The sequence below is a fragment of the Zalophus californianus genome, chromosome 1, assembly GCF_009762305.2.
Source record: "Zalophus californianus isolate mZalCal1 chromosome 1, mZalCal1.pri.v2, whole genome shotgun sequence".
Classification (NCBI taxonomy): domain Eukaryota; kingdom Metazoa; phylum Chordata; class Mammalia; order Carnivora; family Otariidae; genus Zalophus; species Zalophus californianus.
In genome coordinates this window covers 122,233,945-122,260,418 of record NC_045595.1, presented here as the reverse complement: position 1 = coordinate 122,260,418, position 26,474 = coordinate 122,233,945, and the positions used below count along the sequence as shown (strand labels likewise).

Sequence of the window (26,474 nt, the reverse complement as noted above, 5' to 3'; positions counted from 1 at the left end):
CCACCAGACACACTACCGAGGAGAGGTAGAGTTTGTATTACTCTCCTAATATTTAAGTCTAAGCTAATTACTACTGAAATCCTACTATTAATTTTCACTGGTACCAATATATTTCTTTTTAGCGATGTGGTTTTATACTTTGTAAGGGTTAGTGTAGTATCACTGCATATTTGGAACTTACACTTTCATATTGGATTCCAGTATACTCTTTTTATATGTTTTAAATTGTACATTTTCATCTACAAAACCTCCCTGCTCAGGATTGTTGTTAGTCTATTGACTTGTCTTATTGCGATCACTGCGCATCTTTAATACGATCTGTCATTCACCCAAGTTCTTCTTTACTCTTATAATGTAGCTCAGCCTCTCACTTCAGACGAGGATTGGGGATCCAGGATGGAGAAAAATGAGCAGTTCCTGCAGAAGCTGGGCAGCACGGCTGTGGACAAGTGTCTAGATCTGAATAACTGCAGACTAACGGCAGCGGACGTGAGGGAAGTGGGTCTGTATGCAGTTGACTTCGCACGGAGGGCCACGGGAGCCCTCAGGTTGAGATGAGCAGGCAAAACACGCTCATTACTCACCTGGCAACCCAAGGTCTCAGGGTGGCCCCGAACAACTCAGGAATAGCAGCTGTACCACTATTGAAAAAAACAAAAAAACAAGTTAATTGATCCTTCCTCAAGCTTCAAAGATTTGAGCTGAGTTTAGGAGGAAGGTTCATTTGTCTGTTTGTTCTTCCTGAGCATTTTACCTCCCTACTGATGACACCTTACTCCCTGAAAAACATTTGTCTTGCACACAATATGAGATATAAACTCGTGCAACTCATCCATTAAGCTGAGCCCCGCTGGGAATGTAACGGGGTGTTGTGCTCAGTTGTCTGTGGAATGAAAGAGGAACTTCCAGCAATTATTGCTTACAACTTGTGTACTCAACAGTGTAATCACCACTTGTCACACGTAAGCGGGCGTCTGGTTGTGAAGACGCCCCTCCCCATACAACTATTACCACCTTTCTTTTCTCTTTTTCTCGGAGACCTTAAGTCGAGTCTTTCATCAAACTAGATGTGTCTACCAGCACAGAGGTATCAAAAGAACTGAATCGTGAGTGAGGGGGCCTTGACTATTTTAATTAAAATCCATGCCACTGTATTTTGGACAATTCTCTGAAGAGAGAACCCTAACCGTGTCTGTGTTTCCAGATGCCTGTGTGTCAGAATCACTAGCAGAGCTCGTGTTCACTGCAGTTCAACCCAAGCCCACCAACTTGGAGTCTCTGAGAGCGGGCCCCAGGATTCTTGTTTTTAAATTTTTTTTTCCTTCTTAATGTGTTCAAAAGACTTTCAGGCTTGATAAAGTTAGGATTTTGGTGAACAAGTTGAAATTGAAGGCTAGTAAAAAACCAAAAAGCAAAAACAAATTTCACTCCTAATCATGGCCTCAGAATTTTGGACGCAGCTGTGTCTGTAACTGTAAAAGCTCAGCTTGCTACTTCTAACGGCTGCCCTTAACCTTCAAGACAGATTTAAAAGCAAACAAAGATTCTTCACCCACGCTTCGTTGGCATTTTCACTCTTGAGTCTCGTTGCTTCAGGAGATAAAGATGGCCTTAGCGAATCTTTCTCACAGACAGTAAGGTCACTTTTAATGGGCGATACTCAGAGAAGGTTCTAGTCAGGCTTTGTGCCTGTCTAAACCTCTACATGTTGGTCTATTTAAATATAATGGGAGCTTTTTAAGGTGATGATACCCAGGTAATCAAGATATAAAAGAAAGGGTAAGAGGTACCCTCAATCTCAGCAATCCTGGCCAACAGAACAGTCCTCCGGCTTTCAGCCCGAGGGTCCAATAGGATGATGAAGGGGTGAGGAATTATTTTTGCAAAATAAAGGACTAGTATACATATCACAGTGGCAGTGGTAGTAACAGTAGAATTACCATTTCTGCTACAATAAAAGAGCTCCTATGAAATCTTATGAAGATACCACTCCATTTTTGGAGTGCATTTATGTGGCAGAAATAGAAAATATCCTAGGAAATAGGAAATATAAAGGTGACATTCTCCCCAATTGCATGGCTGAGGGATCCCTGCTTTGCTGAAAGCCAATACATCCACCCCTCCCTTCTTAACAGTGCAATAGGCATTGGATCCTATTTACTACCAGTCGCACATTACATATGCAAATCTGTATATCCTCTTGTTCATTTCCAGTTGCTTTGCTGCCTTTTCTCCCAGACTTGGAAAAACTGGATATTTCCTGGAATGATTCTGTAGGTGGAAACCTCCATTCAGTCACCCAGCAAATGCATCTCGTCAGCAAGTTAAAAATCCTGAGGCTGGGAAGTTGCAGACTTACCACGGATGATGTTCGAGCCCTGGGTATGATGAATGCTTCACTGGAAGCAGCTTTGAAGTGTCAAGGGCAAACTATCTGGGTCACACCCCCTCGGGTGCTCATGGATGAGAGCACATGGATGATGGAATGCCATGCTGAGCACTTGCATAACTTCTAAAAAGCTACACAGCCTGTACCTACTAGCACTGTGGTAAGCCCCAGGATAGAGAAGGGAACAAGGCTGGCCAGATAGATACCTGCTCTCATGGAATTTAAATGGAGATAATTTGTCAAATTTGCTTACTCTCAGTCTGTTACTCGTCTGTAAAATTGAGGAGTTGAGGAAGGTAATGATTATTTTCCAATTCCAAAATAATCTCTTCTATTTTTCCACTCCCATTTTAAAAAATGGATCAAAACAAGATATTTAAACTAAAAGCAATGGTTTAAATAGAACTAGAACCTCAATTAGTTTATATACTGAACATAGAATGTAGGATAAAATTTGTCATTCTACTAATCCAACTCTTTACTATGATCCTTGCTGGTTTTAGATGCCATTCAATTTTTTAAAAGTTCTTTTGGTCTGAAGTTTCTTATTTCAGTGATGTATTTTGATCATTTACATCTTGGCAAACATTTCTGTAAAAACAACACAACTCATGTCAAATGTCTTCTCTCTGATCCCTCTGTAGAAAACCAGGATCAGTTTATGCCCCCTGGCCCACCCTTCCCATAGCTGAGGAGAAACACCATACATCTCAGAGCCAGGTCTCAGTTCAAATTCTATCCCCACTTCTAACTAGCTTTGTGACAATGGACAATTATTTAAACTTCCTAAGCCTCAGCTTTCTTATCTCTGAAATAAGTTTGATATCCACCTCAAAAAACTACTGTGAGGATTAAATAATTTCTTTGAAGCACTTACTGCATGCCTGGGACATAGTACATGCTCAGTAATTGAGCACAGTTCCTCCTTTCACTACTCCCTCATTCAAAATTAACTTTCAGTGGTTTTATGTGATCAGTTGAGCCCCACTGAGCCCCAGGTTAGCAGCTGGTTATTGTGTAGTGGAGTTGCAAATTTAACTCACTGCTACTCTGGGGTGAAAAGAAAATGTAGTTTCTTTATTTCTTATGATTAATCTAAATTTTGTTCATGGTCTTCCATCCTTAAAAAATGGGGAAATGGGGACGCCCGGTTGGCTCAGTCGTTAAGTCCTGGGATCAAGCCCCGCATCGGGCTCCCTGCTTAGCAGGGAGCCTGTTTCTCCCTCTCCCACTCCCCCTGCTTGTGTTTCCTCTCTCGCTGTCTCTCTCTGTCTGTCAAATAAATAAATAAATAAATAAAAATCTTAAAAAAAAAAAAGAAATGGGGAAATGTCATTTCTGTCCTGGGACTCACTCCAAACTTATCCGGTTCAGGAGAGAGTCTGCATCTTTATTGCTGTGATGTTTTGTAACCTGCTCCCTCTCCCAGACTCCTTCTCCACTCTGAAAGGGCTTCTGCATCTTCTCCATCAGAAGGGACTTTCCTTAGCATTGATGGCAGATGGGGTACAGGGAGAATAAATGGTTTAATGAAAAGAGACCATAAATCAGGAGGCATTCCAACATTATTATACCTGTTACAACTACTAAGTGTAGGATGACAGGTGCATGGCTCCCCAGTACCGTGTGCACTGCAGACATGGCTGATCAGTCATGTACTCTCTGTCCCTGATGCTGAGGAGTGCTTTAGGGCTGTAGAAAGCCACCCCAACTGACTGGTGATGGCACACAAAATGGCACCTGTGCTGGGAGAACATGCATTTTAACTGAGGCTCCTGGACTCCTGAAACCTCAGTCCTCACAATGAATAGCCAATGGCAGAAGTCCAAGTACAGTAGTGGACCATAGAGGAGAGGCTTCTAGACACAGGGGACTTTCCAGGACTCTTAACTCTTTGCTATTGAGATTGACTCTGCACATTGCATAAGTGCATTTTCCACGTGTGTGCCTCTCCACCCCGTTCTCCCCAAGGCAGTGGAAAAGTCATTCCTAAGGCTGATTTCCCTGGTCTCACCCAGCCTCCATTCCAGACCTCGGATGCTTTCCTCTGCTGAAGGGTTTCAGAAATGTGAGGTTTCACCCCTTTCTCACTGCATCCTCCTCTACCCTCCAAGGCTGCATGGCTGTTATGAGCTGCTAGCACCTTATGCTTTATTACTAGGTCTCTGGAGGGCTCGGTTCAGTTGTATGTGATATTCTTGATGTCAAAGTGAGCTTTACCCCCGTGGCAGCCAGGGCTCTGCTTGGCCTTGCCCCGTCCTCTGGTCCAGCTTCCCAGTGATACTGACCCCAGACAAGGTGGGCGAGAGAAAGGAGTTGGAATAGTACACGTATTTACTACCATAAAAACAACTCCGTGAAACCACCCTACTGAGAGGTAAGGTTTTCTTGACAATAATTTTTGTACAGAGGCATGGCTTCTGAAGCTTGGAGGGTCTAGAATTGCTGTTTCTGTAAATACAGGGGCTCAGCCTGCTAGGAGCGGGTGGGAACTGGGTCTGCTCTGTTCCTCGACACCTGACCAGTCCCTGGCCCAGGCATTATAATTCCATAAATAATGCTTGTGCTGATTTCAAGGTGGATTCCCTGCTTTGTGGATTAGCAATCGACCCCATCTTCGGGCTCTTTTGTAACAGGAGAAGCACTCAAGGTGGTACTTGAACTGAAAGAGCTGAACTTGTCCTGGAACAGTGAAGTGGGAGGAAATTTGCCTCACAATTTGCCCCACAATGGGGCATTTGTGGGTAAGTGGAATTCGGAAGGGTCCTTCCCAGAAAATAAATGTGAAGACACCCACAAGCAGTCAGCCTGAGAGTCAAAGGGTCAAAGTTGGCTGTGCTTTGTTTCACCCTGAATTGGAGGAGTGGCTCACTATAGCCCCGGGGTCACATGAGGCTGCCCTCCCTTTCCTGCCCCAACATTCACAACCTGTGTTTTTACTGAGTTGCTCTTCTCATTTGGATTCACTTCCTTCTCTCTAGGTCAGTTGCTACCCATGATGCAAAATCTCGAAGTCCTTGATCTTTCCATTAACAGAAACATTGGTGCCAGTCTGAACAGTATTGCTCAGGGATTAAAAAGTACCTCAAATCTGAAAGTACTGAAGTTACACTCTTGTGGACTATCACAAGAGAGCGTCAGACTACTGGGTGAGTTAGCAATGACTGGGGTTTTTACATACACATGAAATTTTAGTTTATATTTAATTTTTTAAGCTGTTAGGAAATTCAACAAAATATACACAGTGGTTATGTTGGGGAATGAGATTATAGGTAATTTAAATCTTCTTTGTTTTATTCTTTTCTAAGTCTTTTACAGTAAGCACATACTTTTCATGATTCTAAAAATTACCTCTTAAAATGGCTGCCTCTGAAAAGGCCAGGATATTCTGGGTTTGAGATAGACACTGGGCAAAAGAAAAGTTATGCGCTACAAAAGCTCTCCATTTTTCTCTTACTTCTGAAAATGTCAGCATTATTTTATGCGCAGTAGTAGGAAGGAATCGGTACTGATAAAAAGAATAGCTCCCAGTGGCATCTGTAGGGAGAACATGACATGAAATTGTGTGTTCCCCTTTGACTTACAGAGTCTATAATATCCTTCTCACTGGCAGTTTGAGGAAGTCTAGAATTCTGTGAAATGCCAATGCTCCAGTGTAGGAGGAGGAGAACCATCCGTTGCAGGGTTCCACCAAAGCCATTGGCAGTCAATGCAGATCGCGGGGTGTTGGGGGCGGGGTGTTTGAAGTCATGGTCAAGTCCAAAGAGGGCCAGATGGCAGGGAGTCTAAAGTTATTCCTCCGTTTTGGCTTTTCTCAACGCAGTGTATTTTCTCCATCTCCCTTCTGCACAGCTGCCCCCTCCCCTGTTCCACACCTGCCTTCCACCTTCTAACCTGTCAGAATGGGACTTTTGACTTCCTTTGTAGATGCTGCTTTTAGGTCCTTGTGTGAACTGAAGAAATTAGACCTTTCCTGCAACAGGGAGCTGGGTGGGGGTTTTGAAGACTCATCAGCTCAGTTGGCCACGTTGGAGCATCTAGAAGTTTTGGATATTCACCAGTGCTCGCTAACAGCAGATGATGTGATGTCACTGAGTAAGTGTGAACGATAGAGCCAAGGAAGGACTTTCGGAACCTCAGTATATGTTTGGAACTTGCCAAATTTGAGGTGTCCCCTGAAACTTACTTAAACTTACCAAAAACATCAAATCATAAAAGTTCTGTGAATGCCCCAATATTGTATTTGGCATATATTACATGCTCAGTAAATGTTAGTGAATCTAAATTCCTCCTATACATGTTTGTAAATGATGGATGTGGCACTTGGTGGAGAACATTTTGAATATATGTTACTGTTTAGAAATGACTCTGTTAGTCACAAAGTTTGTTTCAAACAGGGATGTAGAGAGAAAGCCAAACAAAGGGCGTTGAGGCTTGCTGACTAACATGTGAAGTCAAGCCCCTTAGGTACAAATGAAATTACAGAAGAATTTAGGGTGGTGCATCATAGGTGTACATTTTAACTTTAGGTGCCTGTGCTTAACTTCCCACTGTAGGCATAATCGTGTAATTATAAAACATAATGTATGAATGCAGTTCCCCATAACAAACAGCCCAAGTGCAGCCTTGCCATTAAGGGTTTTACTCCATCTGTGGCCACAATAAACTTTCAAAATACCTCCAGGATCTCACCACAGCTCACCATCTAGACCTTTACTACCCTGGTTCAGGGTACTGTCATCTCATGCCCAGATTATTACGAGTCCAAATGGTCTCACTGTTCCTCCTCTGTCGTTCTGACTTTGTTCCCTAGCCTTCCCCTCCTTGACTCCACCCCAGCCACTTGTGTGGGCTGACCCTCTGTCCCTGGGGCCTTTGTCCTTGCTCCCTCTCAGATCACGGGCCCCTCCTGTGTCGGGAGCCCCTTCAGCATCTCTCCTTTGTTCAGGTACGGGGGTTGGTACATAGTTGGCCCCCAGGAAATGATTGTTGAATATGATCGAATGAATGAATCAATTAAGAACAAGAATAAGAAGAATTTCTTAATTGTTTTTAGTACAATTTGGGAAGGAAAAGAGTAAAATAGGTTCTTAGGTCTAACATCTGTATTTTAGACCTGCTAAATTACATTTGGGATTCATACAATTTGGAAAACAGAAAATTTCAAGGCTTTCATAAGGATTTTAAAGGAACAAAACAATTCGTTTCTGAGCTCCAGGTGGAGCGTACGGGGTATCACCATCCCCTTTACTTCTGAGCATCATACCTGGAGGAAACACTTTTGAATTATCAGCGACCAGATTCCAAAGAATGAATTTCCCTTGGTACAACGGAGTAACATGAATATCACCTCTCATCTTGTTACTCAGAGGAAGATTCCAGGGCCAGAGGGACCTCAACTGTTACCAATAGCCTAACAGGGGGATCAGCTTCTCTTACCAGATTCGATGCCACCAACACAGGTGAAAGGCCCTGGAAAGCTAATGATTTATTTAAGAACTGTAGCAAATTGCATCGTTCTACTGCCTAATTTTGAAAAGATGGAAATGAAAATACATTCCGTTTGTACCTTAGGAGGCTAAATAACTCACCATTCTTTTATCTGATCATTCTAGATAGCTCCAAAGAAATGGAATTACAGATCGTTTAGCCAACAACTTTTGATTAATCATCTAGTTGTACGAGGCACTGTGCCACGGGCTAAGGGAAATTCACAGTCTGGGAGCCTCCGTCTGGTAGGGACAGGAACAAACCAACTACATGGTGAAGAGGAAGAAACCATGACATCTGTTGGCATCCCACCTGCCTGCCTTCCTTTCCTTCCCATCTTCCTTCCCTCCTTCCACAAATGTCTGTTCCTCCAGTGTTCTAGATTCTTCTGCACACTCTGGGGAGGAAGCAGGCCCTACAGACAGAGCTCACCTTCAGTGGGGGAGGACAGAAAGCAAACACATAAGCAAAAATAAATAGGGTGATGTGATAGTGACCAAGGGCTTCTGTGGCTTAGGGGGCCCTGGAAGGCTCTGCGGAGGTGAGCCAGCCCATCAGAGATCCCAGCATACTTACCTATACCAAGTCATTTTTTTCTTCCCAATGACCCTGTGAAGTACTGCTGTTGTTGTTATTATCATGGCGATAACTGAGGTTCGGAGAGGTTAAGTAACTTTCCTGAAATCACACAGTTCTTTAGCAGCAGAGGCAGGATTAGAACCCAGTTCTGTCTCCAAGGTCTTTGCTCTTAATGTCTAGCCTGGAGAGAGGCTTGGAAGTAGAACAGCCCAAGCTTCTTTTACACACTGGGGAGCGTGGCTGGTGTGCGTGTGTGTAAGGGACAGAGACTGTGGGACCGTGGGACCCAAATATCCAGAAGACTCTTTGTGAGATGGTGCCTAAAACATGTCACTGCTGACATTTTAACAGCCCAGGTAATCCCTTTACTCTCGAGTCTTCAAGAGTTGGATTTATCTGCCAACAAAAAGATGGGCAGCTCTTCTGAAAACCTCCTCAGCCGGCTCCGATTTTTACCAGCACTGAAGTCCTTACTCATCAACAGCTGTGCTCTGGAGAGTGAGACTTTTACCGCCCTTGGTAAGAGAATTCCCCAGATCCCTGCATGCATGTACAGTAACTCATGAGTCCACATATTCCCTACATAGGAATTTCATGCCAAGCCTCTGCCAGAGGCAAAGTTATGAATCACTAATTTGTCTTCTTCTCAGGAAATGTGCTTTCTTAAAAGTGGCTTTCTGAGGGCCAGATGAATGATTCTGGCTGGCATTTGCAAATTTAACATTTAAAATCCAAAGTGTATGTAGCCAACTCTGGAGGCCCATATCCATGGTAACTTGGGATTTCACTGAGGTGCCAATATAAACTGGATTGCTGGGAGTCTGATGGGAAAAGTGAGGCAACTGCTGGGGTGTGAGCCTAGTTGACTGCCCAGCACCCACTTTCCAGCAGGATTTATTGTCCTCTCTAGGAACCTGGGCCTGCTGGAAGGTCACAGACACAGTCCAGCTAAGATCAAGGGCTTACAGAATCTGGAATGTCTGCCTCTTCGGGGGCAAGAATATCGTCTGCAAGTAGAGGGAGATATTTTGAGGCAAAGGCACTTTGCATTATTTTGCAGAATCCGCCACCCAGGCAAAGAACTTTGGGCACACATTGCTGGATGGGGGTCCCCAACGCCACCTTTAGGTTCAGTGATTCGCTAGGAGGACTCACAGGTCTCAGCATAGAGTCGGACTCACTTTTGGGATTTATTACAACAAAAGGATACAAAGCAAAATCAGCAAAGGGAACGGGGCATGGCACAAAGTTTAGAGGAAACCAAGTACAAGCTTCCAAGAGACCTCGGCCTGTGGAGTCACACGGGACACACTTCCTTCTCCCAGCGACTTCTGACAACACGTGTGAAATGATGCCTTCCAGGGAAGCTCACCTGAACCTTCCGGCTAGGGCTTTTACTGGGCGGTGGTCACACAGGCACCCTCTCTACCGAAATTCCAGAGCATAGAAGGAAAGCTGGTGTTCCGCATAAGTCATGGAATTTGTAGACACACAGTGGAGGCATAGTGAGCCACTCTTATTAGGTAAGGAATGGCTGGAACAGAGCCAAGCCGCAAGTGCCCAGGTGCCACCAACCTGGCCAGGAAGCCTTTAGGGGGTCGCAGCCTCAGGCCTGGCAGGTTAGCTCTTGTTTTGCACACACACACACACAGCCTAGAGAGCTTGCATTCTGGGGCTTCCTGGATAAGGATGAAAACAGAGTCCTTCTCTCTGACCCCCAAGTATTGTGTGTCAGTTGACACCTTCTAGAAAAATGAATTGTACCATGGGCCAGACACGGATTATTATTATTAATGAAATAAGCATATTCTAGTAATAAAATAAGCTATTTATTGCTATCTATTAACAGAAATGAATGCATATAGTTCACACCAAATTCTAAGACCTCTATATTTAAGGCACTCTTGCCTCCCTTTTAGCCCAAGTACTTTGTTCAACCCACATAGACTTGGTCCTTGCTGTGAACGGTGCCCACCCCTCCCCCAGCATTGCTCATCTCCTTGTCCCCATGTCTGGATAGGGAAAATAGCAAGATATGTACCTTTCAGATCTGGAGTTCTTAACCTGGGTCAGAGAGTCAGTCTAGAGCTGTGCCTGGGGGAGGGGACTGTGAACTCCCGGAAATTGATTGTAATTATTTTGTGGGGGACATATGTGGTGCATTTTCTGGCTCCAAAGCACCTGGAATCAGGCTGCCTAAAATCAAATCCTGGCCCTGGCTCTTGTGACCTGAGATAGTTAACATCTCCGTGCTTCAGTCTCCTTGTCTATAAAATGTAAAATGGAATAATAGTACATACTTCATGGGGTTGTAAGAATTAAATGTGTTGATACATGTAAAGTTCTTGAAAAGGTACCTGGCACATAGTAAATGCTCAGTGTTAGTTGTTAATATTATTATGGGGAGAGAATCTATAAATTTCATTTACAAAATAAATTGGATCTTATCACTACCCAGTTTAAAAAGACACAATGGTGGCCCATAGCATCTCTGGTAAAATCCACATTCCTTCATGGGGTCTAAAAGGCCCAGGTGATCTGGCCCTAGTACCTCCTGGCCACTCTCACCCTTGCTCCCTGAACAAACCTCAGCTGGCTTCTTTCAGTTCCTTCCTGTCACTGAGCAATCCCTTGTCTCCATGCCTTCCTGTTCTCTGGATGGAATGCCCCCCCGCCCCCACCCGCCCCCTGTTCTTTCCTGGGGAGCTCTGACTTCAGGTCTCAGCATAAAGGCTCCCTGTTAAGACAGCATCTCTGATCTAAATGAGGAGGCCCTGTATCTTTTTTATAGCCTTTATTAGAATTTCTAATTATGTATTTATTTGTGTGTTTTTCTCAGTGTATGTATTTCCCACAGTTTATAACCTCCTTGAAGGCAGAGATTGCTTTCATTCTTCACTACACACCCTAACCCCATTTTAGGTGTTTCTGCATATTAGTTAAGCAAGTAAACAAACTAACTTTTCAAAGGGGTCTGTAATGCCCAAAATGGTTAGGTAAACACATATCCACATCACACACACACACACACACACACACACACGACACATTACACTGTTCAGACTAACGTTCAGTTAGGAAAGTTCCACAAAAAATAAATTTAGGGACAACATGATGTCCCTAGTTGGAAAAAGTTGGATATTTTTTGAAGAAAATTTTGTTTTTAATTTTGTGTCTTTTGCCATCAGAAGATAGAGCTCTTCCCAATTATTGCTGCATAATGAATCACAATCAAGTAAATATTACATTAAATTATATAATCTGAAATAAATGTATCATTCAATTTGAATTAAGAAGTAAATCAGCTCTTCCACAGGAGGCCTACACGCCGCCGCTGGGGCCGCTGCCATGTCTCTAGTGATCCCTGAGAAGTTCCAGCACATTTTGCGAGTACTCAACACCAATATCGATGGGCGGCGGAAAACAGTCTTTGCCATCACTGCAATTAAGGGTGTGGGGCGAAGATATGCTCATGTGGTGTTGAGGAAAGCAGACATCGATCTCACCAAAAGGGCCGGAGAGCTCACTGAGGATGAGGTGGAACGTGTGATCACCATTATGCAAAATCCTTGCCAGTATAAGATCCCAGACTGGTTTTTGAACAGACAAAAGGACGTGAAGGATGGAAAGTACAGCCAGGTCCTGGCCAATGGTCTGGACAACAAACTTCGTGAAGACCTGGAGAGACTGAAGAAAATTAGGGCCCACAGAGAACTGCGCCACTTCTGGGGACTTTGTGTTCAAGACCAGCACACCAAGACCACAGGGCGCCGTGGCTGCACCGTGGGTGTGTCCAAGAAGAAATAAATTTGTAGGCCTTGTCTGTTAATAAAATAGTTTATACACCTAAAAAAAAAAAGTAAATCAAGCAGGGGCACCTGGGTGGCTCAGCTGGTTAAGTGTCTGACGCTTGATTTTGGTTCAGGTCATAATCTCAGGGTCATGAGATCAAGCCCCACATGGAGCCTGCTTAAGATTCTCTCTCTTGCCCTCTGCCCTTCTCCCGCCACCCCCCCCCCCGACACTCTCATGCTCTCTCTCCCCTTCCCTCCAAAAAAAGAAGTCAGTCAAGTAAACATATAATTCTCCATATCACTTTTAGAAGAAAAAGTTCCATTTCTTATTGGTAGGTCTCTGCACTATGCAGGTGGGAGGGATTTTCTTAATAGATATCATAAAAGGATATATATTTGCCATTTAGACACCTGTTATTCTTTAGAAAGAAGAGTGGAGTTAAAGTATAATTAACTATATCTTAGGAATAAGTTGTTAGGGTTAATTTCAGCATTAGGGGCAACTGAGAATTAAGCAAAATCTTTTTAAACCTCATTTAAAAATGTCTCCAAAATCCACTAGTTCTCTTCTTTGTTTCTGTAACTGCAGGTAGGTCGACACAAACGCATTTGGGTGTTTCAGAGTCCTGAGGAGGCTTGGCCCCATCTCTGAACTTCAGCCATGACTGAACACAGGAATATGTAAAACCAGGACATACTCTGGAAATCTCAACTAGCTGTCCAAATCCTCTGCCTCTTTCTCCTTCCTAGATGGGAACTAAAGGAGAAAAATCCCAGTTGATAGTGAATTCCACTTAATCAAGTTTTACTTTTCTAAAGTTTCCAACATTTCTCCCAGTTAAAACTAGACAGTGTAAGTTGTGGTCATGAATTTCGGGCAAAAGAAAACAGTCTCTGTAACTTTCTTATCTCAGTTATATTAATATGTTGCCCCAGGTTCCTCAGTTTCAAAGAGGTAAAACCTAACGATTGCTCTTCTATTATCAATTTTAGCTGAAGCCTCCACTTACCTCCCTGCTCTGGAAATATTCGACCTTTCTTGGAATAAATGTGTTGGTGGCAACCTGAAGCTGCTTCTGGAAACACTGAAGTTCTTAGCGTCCCTTCGAGTGCTGAGACTGAGCAGCTGTGGCCTGGTGACAGAAGACGTGGCTCTCCTGGGTTGGTATCTACTGGTCCCAAAGTAGTCCCGTCCCGCGGAGCACAATGTGCCTGTGCCGCAGGGGAAGGGCGGCGGGGAGCGGGGCCAGGCCTGTGGCTGAGCCCTCTGCGCAGCTTCCCTTCTTTCTCTCTGACATCTGCTTAGGAGAGAGCTGGCAAAAACGAAGAAGGGCAATTCTCAAGCCAGGAAGACAGTGGAGGGCATTTCACAAAGGGAGACATGAGCATAGACGTGGCAGTGGGTCATTCCAGCTTCTGTTCCTTGCCTTCCGGGCACAGGGGAAGGATTGTCCTGTTCCCTGGCCAGCCCAGTGTTACTCAAACTTCGGTTACCTACAGTCTGCTTTCACAAAGTTTGCCCTGTCCACGTGGTACCCACACTGTTACTTCATTTTTTCTTTATATTGATTCTTTAACCTAAATGTTTTTATTTAAACAGGAAACTCATCATCAACATAACTGAAATACAGGAATCACTTCTCATAGACAGACATTATTAGACTGTTGCCAGCTGAAGGCTTTGAATAGAGGTTCATTCTCTCTCTGTTACAGAAAGGGGAAGAGAGGGCTTTAAAAGCATACTAGCGTCAATCTGACACTTTCTCCATGTCAATTTAGAAAGGTGGAAAGAGATTTGAATAAAGAATAACTTTTGCACTGCAGGATTCCAGAGTATATAATACCTTTCCTAAATATCCCCTAAAATCACCCCTGTTATGTCCACTTCTCAGTGGGAAACAGTGAATTGGAGAGTACCTCTGTGTCTCTCATCTACCCTTGCGCCTGCATCCCCAGCACTATGCGGCCATCTACTCCCAGACCTCTGAAGCAATGAGCAACCCCCCAAAAATTTTTTTGTGAATAACATGTATTACTATGTGTGGTTAGTCATTACCACTTTTTTTTTTTAAGATTTTATTTATTTATTTGACAGAGAGAGACACAGAGAGAGAAGGAACACAAGCAGCGGGAGTGGGAGAGGGAGAAGCAGGCTTCCCGCTGAGCGGGGAGCCCGATGCGGGGCTCGATCCCAGGACCCTGGGATCATGACCTGAGCCGAAGGCAGACGCTTAACGACTGAGCCACCCAGGCGCCCCTAGCCATTACCACTTTTATACTGCTTGGGTTATTTTAACAAGCATTCTTTAAGAATTAATCACTTGTAGCTTTTTTTTCTTTTAAAAATAACAACACTTTCTCAGAGTAAACTACAAAAGTATTTCTATAACCTATGATCCTATTACTCAGATTTTTAAAATATATAGTAAGTATAAAATAGTGAAATATAATAATTAGGATACTCACACGATTGGAAAATTCAAACAGTACAGGAAAGTTAAAACAATGTCTAGGATTTGTTTTAAAATACAGTGATATGATCATCTCAAAAATCATATAATCATCTCAGGACACGCAGAAAAAGCATTTGACAAGATTCAACATCGATTTGTGATAAAAACTCTCAACAAAGTGGAATTAGAGGGAACATACCTCAACAGAATAAAAGTCATATATGTCAAACCTACAAAACAAACAAACAAAAGAGATAAAATGAAAAGAGATAAAAAAACAAAAACAAACAAAAACAAAAAACCTACAGCTAACATCATACTCAATGGTGAAAAATGGAGAGGCTTTTCCTCTAAGGTCTGGAACAAGAGAAGGATGTTTACTATTGCCACTTTTATTCAACATAGTACTGGAAGTCCTAGCCACAGCAGTCAGACAGGAAATAAAAGGCATCCAAATTGGTAAGGAAGAAGTAAAACTTTCACTATTTGCCGATGACTTGGTACTATATCTAGAAAATCTAAAGGCTCCACCAAAAACTATTAGAACTGATAAATGAATTCAGTAAAGCTGCAGGATACAAAATCAATATACAGAATTCTGTTGCATTTTTATACACTAATAATAAAGCAGCAGAAAGAGAAATTTAAGAAAATAATCCCATTTAAAATTACACCAAAAATAATAAAATACCTAGCAATAACTTAACCAAGGAAGTGAAAGACCTGTACTCGAAAACTATAGAACTCTGATGGAAGAAATTGAAGATGACACAAACAAATGGAAAGATATTCCATGCTCATGGGCTGGGAGAAGAAATATTGTTAAAATGTCCATTCTACCTAAAGCAATCTACAAATTTAATGCAATCCCTATCAAATTTCAACAGCATTTTTCACAGAACTAGAACAAATAATCCTAAAATTTGTATGGAACCACAGAAGATCCCAAATGGCCAAAACAATCAAGAAAAAAGAACAAAATTGGAGGTATCACAATCCCAGATGTCAAGATATACTACAAAGTTGTAGTAATCTAAACAGTATGGTACTGGCACAAAAGCAGACACCTGGATCAATAGAACAAAGACCGAAGGAAAAAAATCTATGTGTATATGGTCGAGTAATCTATGACAAAGGAGGCAAGAATATACAATGGGGGAAAAGACAGTCTCTTCAATAACTGGTGCTGGGAAAACTAAACAGCTACACGCAGAAGAATGGAACTGGATCACTTTCTTACACCACACACAAAAACTCAAAATGGATTAGAGACCTAATCTGAGACCTACAACCATAAAACTCTTGGAAGAAAACATAGGCAGGGATCTCTTTGACATTGGCTTTAGCAACACTTCTAGATATCTCCTCGGGCAAGGGAAACAAAAGCAAAATTAAACTATTGGGACTACACAAAATGAAAAGCTTTTGAACAATGAAGGAAACCATCAAAAAACATGAAAAAGCAACTTACTGAATGGGAGAAAATACTTGCAAGTGATATATTTAATAAGGCATTAATATCCAAAATATATAAAGAATTTATACAATTCAACACCAAAAAAAAAAAAAACCCAAATAATCCAATTTAAAAATAGGCAAAGGAACTGCAGAGACATTTTTCCAAAGAAGACATATAGATGACCAACAGACACATGAAAAGATTCTCAACATCACTAATCATCAGGGGAATGCAAATCAAAAACACAATGAGAGAGCGGCTGGCTGGCTCAGTCGGTAGAGCATGTGACTCTTGATCTTAGGGTTGTATGTTTGAGCACATTGGGTATAGAGAATACTTAAAAATAAAATCTTTAAAAAAAAACCCTACAACACTATGAAGTATCACCTTCAGAATGGCTAAAATAAAAAAGACAAGAAATAGCAAGTCTTGGAGAGGATGTGGAGAAAAAGTAACCCTCATGCACTGTTGGTGGAAGTGTAAATTGGTGCAGCCATTCTGGAAAACCATATGGAGGTTCCTCAAAAAATTAAAAACAGAAATAGCAAACGATCCAGTAATCCTACCCCTGGGTACTTACCCAAAGAACACAAATTTTTGTTTGTTTTGGAACAAATTTGGAAAGATATATGCACCCCTATGTTTATACCAGCATTATTTACAATATCCAAGATATGGAAGCAACCTAAGTATCCACAGATAGATGAATGGGTAGAGAAGAGTGGTACACACACACACACATGAATATTACTCAGACATAAAAAAGAATGAGATCCTTTTTTTAAGATACACACATTTTATTTATTTATCTTTAAAGTAAGCTTTATGCCTAACATGGGGCTTAAAGTCATGACCCAACAATGGGATCATTGACTCAACAATCTTGAACTTTTGTAAAGTCACATGCTCTATAGACTGAGCCAGCCAGGTGCCCCGAGAACGAGATCCTGCCACTTGTGACAACGTGGTTGGGCCTAGAGGGTATAATCCTAAGTGAAATAAGTCAGAGAAAGACAAATACTATATGATTTCATTTATATGTGGAATCTAAAATACAAAAAAAAAAAAAAGACAAAAAATGGACTCTTAAATGCAGAGAACAAACTTATAGTTACCAGAGAGGAGGTGGGTGGGGAATGGGTGAAATAGATAAAGGGAACTAAGTCGTACAAAAATAAGTCATGCAGATGAAAAGTATAGTGTAGAGAATACAGTCAGTAATATTGTAGGATAAATAAATACAAATAAAATACAGTTATATCTCAGAGATACGGTGGATTTGGTTCCAGACTACCTCAATAAAGCAAATATTGCAAAAAGGCAAGTCAAGTACATTTTCTGGTTTCCCAGTACATACAAAAGTTATGTGTACATACAAAAGTTATGTCTATTAAGCGTGCAGTTCATTATGTCTAAAAAAATATACATACCTTAGTTAAAAAATACTTTATTGTGGGGCGCCTGGGTGGCTCAGTCAGTTTAGCATCTGACTCTTGATCTCAGCTCCGGTCATGATCTCAGGGTTGTGAGATTGAGCCCCACTGGGCATGGAGCCTGCTTAGGATTCTCTCTCTCCCCTTCCCTCTGACCCTACTCCCCCTAAAAAAAAAAAAATACTTTCTTGCTAAAAAGTGCTAACCATCATCTGAGCTTTCAGCAAATCCTAATCACAGGTCATCATAACAAATAAGGAAAAAGTTTGAAATATTGTGAGAATTACCAAAATGTGACACAGAGACACAAAGTGAGCAAATGCTGTTGGAAAAATGCTTGATGCAGTGTTGCCACAAACCTTCAATTTGTTAATTTAATAAAAGCAACATCTGTGAAGCACAGTAAAGCAAAGTACAACAAAATGAGGAATGCCTGTACTAAAAAAAAAAAAAAAAAGTAGAAGGGAGGGAAGTAGGTGGAACAAGATTGGTGTGATGGAGGTAAGTGTTGAAGCTCAATGATGGGGACATGGGAGTTTATGCTCCTATTCTGTCTGCTTTTGGTACCCTTGCAAATTTCCATAGTAGAAAAAATTGTAAAAAGGAAAAGCATGTACATTGTCTTTAACAGTTAGGTCTTGAGAACATGGTGAGTAATGCTACAGAAAGGAAGAGACACACATCAACATGGACACCTATGAATGGAGTGCAGCTCTTGAGTGTACGGAATGCTAAGCTTTCGAATGCACCAAACTGTGGGCAAAGGAAAGCAATGGGGATGGAGCATGCTGCTTGCTCTGGGAACCAGGACACATGAAGAATGACCGAAAGATTCAGGGCACAATTAATCCTAAAGGGAGAGAACTTGAGGGGAACTGACTGTCGTCCAACATTGCAAGGCTGGTGTGAGGAAGGAGCTGAAGTGTTCAGCAGGCTGCGGGGCAATCGGTGAACATCACTGGAAGGCAGAAAGGGACCCAAAGGATGGGGGCTTTCTCCTGCTGAGAGCCACCTCACTCTATCGGGGCAACCAGAAAGGGTGCCTCAGGCGGGAGCCGGCTGGTGACCAGTAGGGAAGCTGTGAAAGAGTCATCTCTGATCATTGATCTGGAGGTTGAATGAGGAGACCTCCAGGGTCCCTGCCAGCTCTGAGATCCCATGCTACTCATCTGATCTCTGTGGTTCATCACTGCATTTGGCTGGCAAGGGAAGCATGCGCTGCTTGCTTTGGGTAGCTCTCCCATACCCTCTTACAAGCATTACTATCTTTTCTTAGCTTCATCACTATTATTTATTAAGTGCCATTTTAGGTAGTACTGTGATATGTGCTCTTCAAAGGGAAAATTGTTCTGTGAATTGGAGGTCCCTAAGGTGACTTAGAAATTACCCACGTGTTCGGGCACCTGGGTGGCTCAGTTGGTTAAGTGTCTGCCTTCGGCTCAGGGCATAATCTCAGGGTCCTGGGATCGAGTCCCATGTCGGGCTCCCTGCTCAGCGAGGAACCTGCTTCTCCCCCGCCCCTCCCTCTGCTTGTGCTCTCTCTCTCAAATAAATAAAATAAAATAAAAAAGAAATTACCCACGTGTATTTTGCACGTGAAAAGTGCTCAGTTAAATACTTGTTGAATGAAGAATGACTGAATGAGCAGTGAAAAATTAAACAGTATTAAACAGCAAGATGACTATTTATAAATGGTCCTCAGTTAAAGCCAGAGAGCCATCACTCCTCACATTTAACTAGAGAGAGTCTGCAGGAAGAGCTGGGACTCTAGTGGAGCCACGAGCAAAAAAGATATTCTTTGGGTTGGGATTTGGAAAGAGGAAAAAAACAAACAAAACAATTTTCAAGCTGTATCTGGGATGTGCAGAGAATAGATTTGGTACTAAAGTGATTTCAGATGTCCTGAATAAAGCTGCTCGCTAATAACAAATCATTACTAAGCACCAATATTGTCATTTCTAATCTTGGAATGACTGTGTTATTGGAAGTGGCAAACAGCCACAGGAGAAAGTATTCGTGCATTTTAGCATTTAGTGTGATTTTATTTTTCAGCATCAGTAATACACACAGGTCACCTAGCCAAGCTACGGGAGCTCCACCTGAGTTATAATGACAGCATCTGTGATGCAGGATGGGCCATCTTCTGCCAAAATGTGCGGTTCCTCACAGAGTTGACCGAGCTGGATATTAGCCTTCGGCCATCAACTTCTCGGGATTGCGGACAATGGTTTAGACACTTATTATGTGCTGTTGCCAAACTTTTGGAGATCACAGAGATAGGAATGAAAAGATGGAAACTCCCCACTTCACAGGAGGAAGAACTAGAACATTTTCTCCAAGATCACAGACGCAGCATTCACTTTGACCTTGGTGAGTTTCAGTAAGCTGATTTCCCAAGGCTTAACTAAGCTATAAACCATTATCTGGAGGAGGAAAAGAGCATGAATGAATTTTAGTGTAATCAAAGGAGTATCAGCTTCTGGGATGTTTAATGGGATTGATGTTACAAAAGTCTTACAAATATGTATATGGTAATCTAATATAAGTACAACTTTACTTTCTAATGACAAGGATGACATGTTTCCATGGAGTTTCATTTATTTTGGATATATAGTTCACTTACTGTTTAGAAGGCCTGCCAAAAATGTTTAGATCCTGGTAACACATTTCCTTTTTTCTTGACCTGGAATTTTCTGTCTCTTCTTTTCCTACATGATAAATGTTCTAAATATAAGCATGTGTGAATGTGTGTGTGTGTGTGTGAGTGTGTGTGTGAAATTCTAATGTGAAAGGCACTAGCTATGATAGTTTCATTCTATCTTTACTATTATATATGTCTTTATGTAATCTATTTGCATTTTTGTCCCAAAGTATACCTTCCATGGTTTATTATTTTATGTTCTAGTGCTTTTTATCTCAGATATAAACCATGAACACTAATAATGGTCACAGACATATAATTCTTAGTTAAAAGTGGTCAAAACTTCGAAACCCAGTATCAAAAACACATCTTATTAAAATAAAGTAAAATCTTTTATTGCTAAAATAAAATAACATTAGCTCTGGGCATTTTTTGGCATGGAATATTCTATGTAAAATCTATTTAATTCATTGATTAAAGTTTTTGTCTTGCTCTAAGTGATTTTTGAAATTTCTGGTTATCTTTTGTAGGAGCATGAAACTCATTACACAGCAGAAGTGTTTGTTTGCTCACACATTTCTATTCCGATACACTCTAAACAAATTATGCTTGGCTTCTTGTTGCTACACTGGTAATTTATATTGCAATTATTGCTTGAAAGACATGTAGAATTTGAAATCATTATTACTCCAAAAGAAAGTCATCAGAATGAGAAGGTTTTGGGTGGTGTAGATGGGGATGTTTTAGGCAATCATGGTATTCTTCATTCTCTGGGCATTCCCATGAATTCCATGAGTACCTCTGCTCATATGTTCCTATGAACATATGCAAAGCCTATGAACAACTAGCCAAAAACCGGGAACAGTCCAATATCCTTCAATGGGTGGATGGTTAAACAAATTATGGTACTAGGTTATACTACTCAGCAACAAATTGATCCATGCAACAATGTGGATGGACGAGTTATGTGGAGTAAAAAAGCCAATCCCCAAAGGTTACACATTATGTGATTCCATTTACATGACATCCTTGAAATAACAAAATTATAGAGCTGGAGAAAAGGTTAGGGATCGGGAGATGGGGTGGACAGTAGATGTGACTAAAAGGAATAGCACCAGGGAGATTTGTGGTGATGGCTACATAAAGCTTACATGTGACAAAACCGCATTGAACTACACACACATACCCACGCACACACCTAAATGCACCTACAACCCATAGAATCCAAATAAGCTCAGTTGATGGCACCAATATAGATTTTCTGGTTTTGGTATCGTATTAGAGTTATGCAAAATGTCCACACTGAGGGAGGGTGAAGGGTGCATGGACCTCCCTGTCCATTTCTTTGGAACTTCCTATGAGTCTCTATTTCAAAATTAAAAGTTTTAGGGGTGCCTGGCTGGCTCAGTCCAAAACGCATACAACTCTTGATCTTGGGGTCATGAGTTGGAGCCCCACGTTGGGGGTAGAGATTACTTAAATAAATAAACTTAAAAAAAAAAGTTTTAGGGGGTGGGGGGATGGGTTAGCCTGGTGATGGGTATTAGAGAGGGCACGTTCTACATGGAGCACTGGGTGTTATGCACAAACAATGAATCATGGAACACTACATCAAAAACTAATGATGTAATGCATGGTGATTAACATAATAAAAAATTTTAAAAAAGATAATATTCTCAAGAAAGATCTCAATGCTCTAAATACAAGGTATACTAAATTAAATTCCAATTAAAACTCCAATGGCGTCTTAAAGATTTTAATACATAAATTATAATGAAATTTATCTAGAAGAATAAATGTATTTAAAAAATAAGAAAAAAAAGTTTTAAAGTAGACAGGATAGTACAATGAACCTCCATTTACCTATCACATGCATCTACAATTATCAACTTATGGCCAATCCTGTTTCATTGGGATCCCCCACACTTAACCTCTACCTGATATTATTCTGCTGCAGTTCCCAGGCATCATATCATTTTATCTATAAATATTTCAATAAAGTGAGAATCTTTATTTTTATACATAATCACGATTCTGTGAATAATTTTAGTGTGGTGGGCATCTAATTCCTACATATTTTGCTTTCTTAATCCAACAGGGTTCATTACCTCAATTCATTATAGAATTATTTCCTATTTTTCTTTGTGGTGTTTCCTTTTACATCCTTTTTTCCTTTCTTATCTTTTGGAGAATTCTTTCCTTTCTTTAGCAATTTTTGCAGTTCTTCAAATCTCCCCAATCCTTTCTGGACCATTGTTCCACGCCACCACGCCTGAATCTAAAAACAAGATAAACCCAAACAGCATTAGCTGGTATCACTTAGGACTGGGGAAGGTTATCTCTTCATTCTGGTATGTAGTCTTAAAGATGTGAAGAGCGGGGCACCTGGGTGGCTCAGTCGTTGGGTGTCTGCCTTCAGCTCAGGTCATGATCCCAGGGGCCTGGGATCGAGCCTCACATGGGGCTCCCTGCTCCGCAGGAAGCCTGCTTCTCCCTCTCCCACTCCCCCTGCTTGTGTGCTCTCTCTCACTGTGTCTCTCTCTGTCAAATAAATAAAGTCTTAAAAAAAAAAAAAGATGTGAAGAATGGAATATTAGAACTCTACACCTTATTTTCTCTCTCAATTGGCCAGTCATCCTGGCAAATGTAAAAAATAAAAATTTTAAAAAATCAGTGCTTTTATGTCCCAGGCACTGCTGTAGACATTTAGGGAAGAGCAGTTAAATGCCAACGTCCCAGACCTCACACTGCAGCGAGAGGAGACAAACACAGGAATGTATGATTTGATAGTTGGTAGTAAATGCCACGGAGACAATAGTGCACAGTAAGAGGAATCAGGAGGGCCTGCATCTGCCCTCCCTCTCATCACTGGACTGCTGGGCTTCTACCTACAGCCAGCCCCCACTCCTTCTGAGATCCTATTCCCCCCCCACCTACTCAGAAACATCCCTGCCCTAGTTGTAGGCTCTGAACCTCCCGGTGCCTCCCCACTTCTCTCTGAATAAAAGCTCAAGTCCTTACAATGGGCTTACAAGGCCCTATCTGATCTGCTCCCTTCCTCTTGACCACACGGACCTCTTTGCTCCTTCCCCTAGCTCACTCTGCTCCAGCTGTGCGGGCCTGCTCACAGTCGGACACACCAAGCACAACCTCAGCCTCAGGCCTTTGCTTTTGCTGCTGCTTCTGCCTGGAATGCTCTTCCCAATATTCAGATGGTTTACCCTCCGGCTCTTCAAGTATTTGCTTAGTTGGCATGGCTGTGGACTGAACTGTCTCCCCTAATCCCCAACTCATATTAAAAGCCCTAACCCCCAAAGGTGATTGTCTTTGGAGATGGGCCCTTGGGTGGTAATTAGGCATGGATGTGCCCATGAAGGTAGGGTCTTCATGATGGGATTAGTGCTCTTATAAGAGACCCCAGACAACTTACTCTTCTATCTTGTGAGGGCACAGCAAGAAGACAGCCACGTGTGAGACAGAAAGCTCTCACCAGAGGCCGACCATGCTGGCACCCTAATCCTGGACCTCTCGCCTCTAGCACTGTGAGAAAATTTCTGTTGTTTGAGCCACCCAGTCTATGGTATAGTGTTATGGAAGCCAGAGCTGACTAAGCCAGTCATTTTTCCAATGAGGCCAACCCTGACCATCTCATTTAAGTCGAACCCCCCCAACCCCCCAACACACACACACACGCGCGCGCACACACACACACACACAGACACACACACACACACACACGACTTCTGGGCATCTCAGTTCCCCTTAGCTTGAACTTTTTTCCAATGCCACTTATCACTTTCTAACAGACTATATAATTTTATGTTTTATATTTCATGTTTTTATTTCCATCATACTAGACATTAAGCAATATAAGGATAGAAAAATTTGTTTTGTTCACTGATGTACTTTCGGTGCCTACAGCAGTGCCTGGCACATAGCAGAAGCTCAGTAAGGATTTGCTGAATGAATGAACAAATGAATGAATGAGGTGGGTGGGGGATGCTGTTTTATATAAGGTGGATCAAGGGTAGGTATGAGGATATTTGAGCGGGGACTGAACTAGGTGAGGGCCGGAGTCTTGTCCATATCTGGGGGAAGCATCGCTGGGCAGAGGGAGGAACAGGCTTGGACTTTGGGAAAACATCAAGGACCCGTTTGTGACGTGAAAATGGGACGGAGGAGATGGGGAGTGAGATAAGCCGCACCGGAGTTCGGATGCTGTTTTTCCAGGGGAACAGTACCGCCCCCTAGAGGCATTCTAGACTTTCGGGGCTTTTTGTTGTCTTGAGGTTTAGCGGTCTTCAATTGTGGGACGTGCACCCTAGTGCACAAAGACTTTCCCAGGGTGTGCGTGCTTGCATAGTTTGGAGGCAATCCATATCCAGAGCTTCAACTTCCACATGCACCCCTTCCTACAATGTATCTGCCGAGGAACACAACTGCTGGTTCTCCATTCCCACCTCTGCTTCATGGCTGCCCCTCTGGCACGCCTCTCAGCCACGTGAATCTGACTTGGGTGTGTTGCCCTAGACCCCAAAACCCTCTGGGACACCACAAATACAATACAAAATAGTAGTATAGAAAAAACAAGACACACGAACAAACAACAACAACATAAAACAGACTCTTAAAATACAGAGAACTGTTGGTTGCCGGGGGCGGGGGGGGGGGGGGGTTGGTGGGTGGTGGGATGAGTAGAACAGGTGAAGGAATGAAGAGGTACAAACTTCCAGTTATAAAGTAAGTAAGTCATGGAGATGAAAAGTACAGCATAAGGGAATATAATAATATTGTAATAATGTCGTATGGTGACAGATGGGGACTACACTTGGGGTGAGCACTGTGTAATGCAAAGAATTGTCAATATGTTGTGCACCTGAAACTAACATAAAATTGTATGTTGATTATATTTCAATAATAAAAGACTAGCAATATTGATGTTGGCCCCACAGACTAGGTAACCAATTCTTTTATAAGGCAAGTGGTTCCCAGCTCTTTGCCTTCAAGAAAATTGAAAGAAGACCAGTTGATTTGCCAGCCACGAGCCCGCTATCTGATTTTTGGGGATACAAATCTGGAAGAAGTTCAAAGATGTGTGAAGCATTACCATTTAAGACAAAATAATATAGGCGCACACACACACAAAGGCTTCTTCCATTCTTGTCAACTTATCTATGTCAACAAGGTTTCTCAATGCCTCATCTGTAAAATGAAAAGTAGGAATAGAACCGATGTCAACCCTAGCAATAAGTAACATTTATGCAGGGATATATAAACTATGGGGGAAAGTTTCTCATTTGTGTATGTATTTTCCCTAAGTCCTCTAGGTCAAATAATTAAATACCAAAATTTGTAATGGATTTTATAGTAGTTTGGTCAATTTTATACCACTAATAATTGTAATATGACTTAATCCAGGACATTAAAAACCCTATGGTCACAGAAAAAAATTTTAATTTTAAAACTTAACTTGTATAAATATTTGTGTTGCCTGAAAGTATGAAAGGTGATCTATAAATGACTTAAAATTATACATATAAAACATTAAGCTCAATTCTTAGGGGAAAGTGAAATAGAAATACATGTTCAAGAAGAAAAAGAAAGGATATAAAATTTCTGCCTATGGTTGGCTCAAGTCTGACTGGTGATATCGGCTCAGGTCACCATCTCATGGGTTGTGAGACTGAACCCAGCCATGGGCTCCACACTCAGCATGGAGTCTGCTTAAGAGATTCTTTCACCCTCTTCCTCTGCCCATCCCCCACTCAGCTACACACACACACACACACACACACACACACACACACACACACACAATCTCAAATAAATCCTAAAAAAAAAATTTCTGCCTATAAAATAAGAGCTTGCTCAAGTATTTTGTAAATTGATATAACTGACATATCAAATCATAATGGTATTTAGATTCCACTGAGTATGTTTAAAATACTGATCTAAGAGCTCTATTTTAAGATGTCAATATTTAAAACTCACTGAAAAGTAAATCCTTTGCAATAATTTAAACTTAGTGGCAAAAGAATTTAAATACCAGTTTCAAAGTGTGCAAGAGGGTACATGGTTTTTCAAAATACTTCTAGGAAGTATCCAAAAAATATTATTTTCATTCTTCCAGTGTAGCCATTCTTGAGTATATACATATTAAAATAAGTATTTTAATATAAATTACTTTCCTTTCTCCTTTATGTTGCAGCTCAGGCATTATTTTCATTTGTTAAAAT

At 41.7% G+C, this 26,474-nt stretch overlaps 3 protein-coding genes across 10 annotated transcripts in view; 2 read left to right on the top strand and 1 right to left on the bottom strand.

Annotated features, from left to right (window-relative positions):
• Nucleotides 1–19,981, top strand: part of LRRC31 (leucine rich repeat containing 31) — a 24,471-nt gene extending 4,490 nt beyond the window's left edge. Inside the window, exons 2-9 of one of the 2 annotated variants that reach the window (XM_027585746.2) lie at nt 359–502; nt 2,215–2,382; nt 5,026–5,133; nt 5,371–5,538; nt 6,317–6,484; nt 8,810–8,977; nt 13,246–13,413; nt 19,650–19,981. In XM_027585746.2, the coding sequence (XP_027441547.2) occupies nt 359–502; nt 2,215–2,382; nt 5,026–5,133; nt 5,371–5,538; nt 6,317–6,484; nt 8,810–8,977; nt 13,246–13,413; nt 19,650–19,981 (1,424 nt within the window). The remainder of the gene's footprint in view (nt 1–358; nt 503–2,214; nt 2,383–5,025; nt 5,134–5,370; nt 5,539–6,316; nt 6,485–8,809; nt 8,978–13,245; nt 13,414–19,649) is intronic. The other variant, XM_035721861.1, reaches the window with a different exon arrangement.
• Nucleotides 11,807–12,265, top strand: LOC113917756 (40S ribosomal protein S18-like). The gene has a single exon (XM_035721862.1). The coding sequence runs from the start codon at nt 11,807–11,809 to the stop codon at nt 12,263–12,265; it is 459 nt and encodes a 152-aa protein (XP_035577755.1).
• LRRIQ4 (leucine rich repeats and IQ motif containing 4) overlaps nt 13,440–26,474 on the bottom strand; it is a 27,862-nt gene continuing 14,827 nt past the window's right edge. For 5 of the 7 annotated variants that reach the window (XM_027585741.1, XM_027585739.1, XM_027585743.1 and 2 more), the window contains one exon: nt 22,300–22,516. In XM_027585741.1, the coding sequence (XP_027441542.1) occupies nt 22,364–22,516 (153 nt within the window). In that variant the 3' untranslated portion in view covers nt 22,300–22,363. Of the gene's footprint in view, nt 13,566–22,299; nt 22,517–26,474 lie in introns of those variants that run through there. The other 2 variants (XM_027585742.1, XM_027585744.1) reach the window with 2 other exon arrangements.

Bases quoted from the DNA above. Each gene is read 5' to 3' on its own strand.
- LOC113917756 (XM_035721862.1), top strand. From the start codon at position 11,807: ATGTCTCTAGTGATCCCTGAGAAGTTCCAGCACATTTTGCGAGTACTC.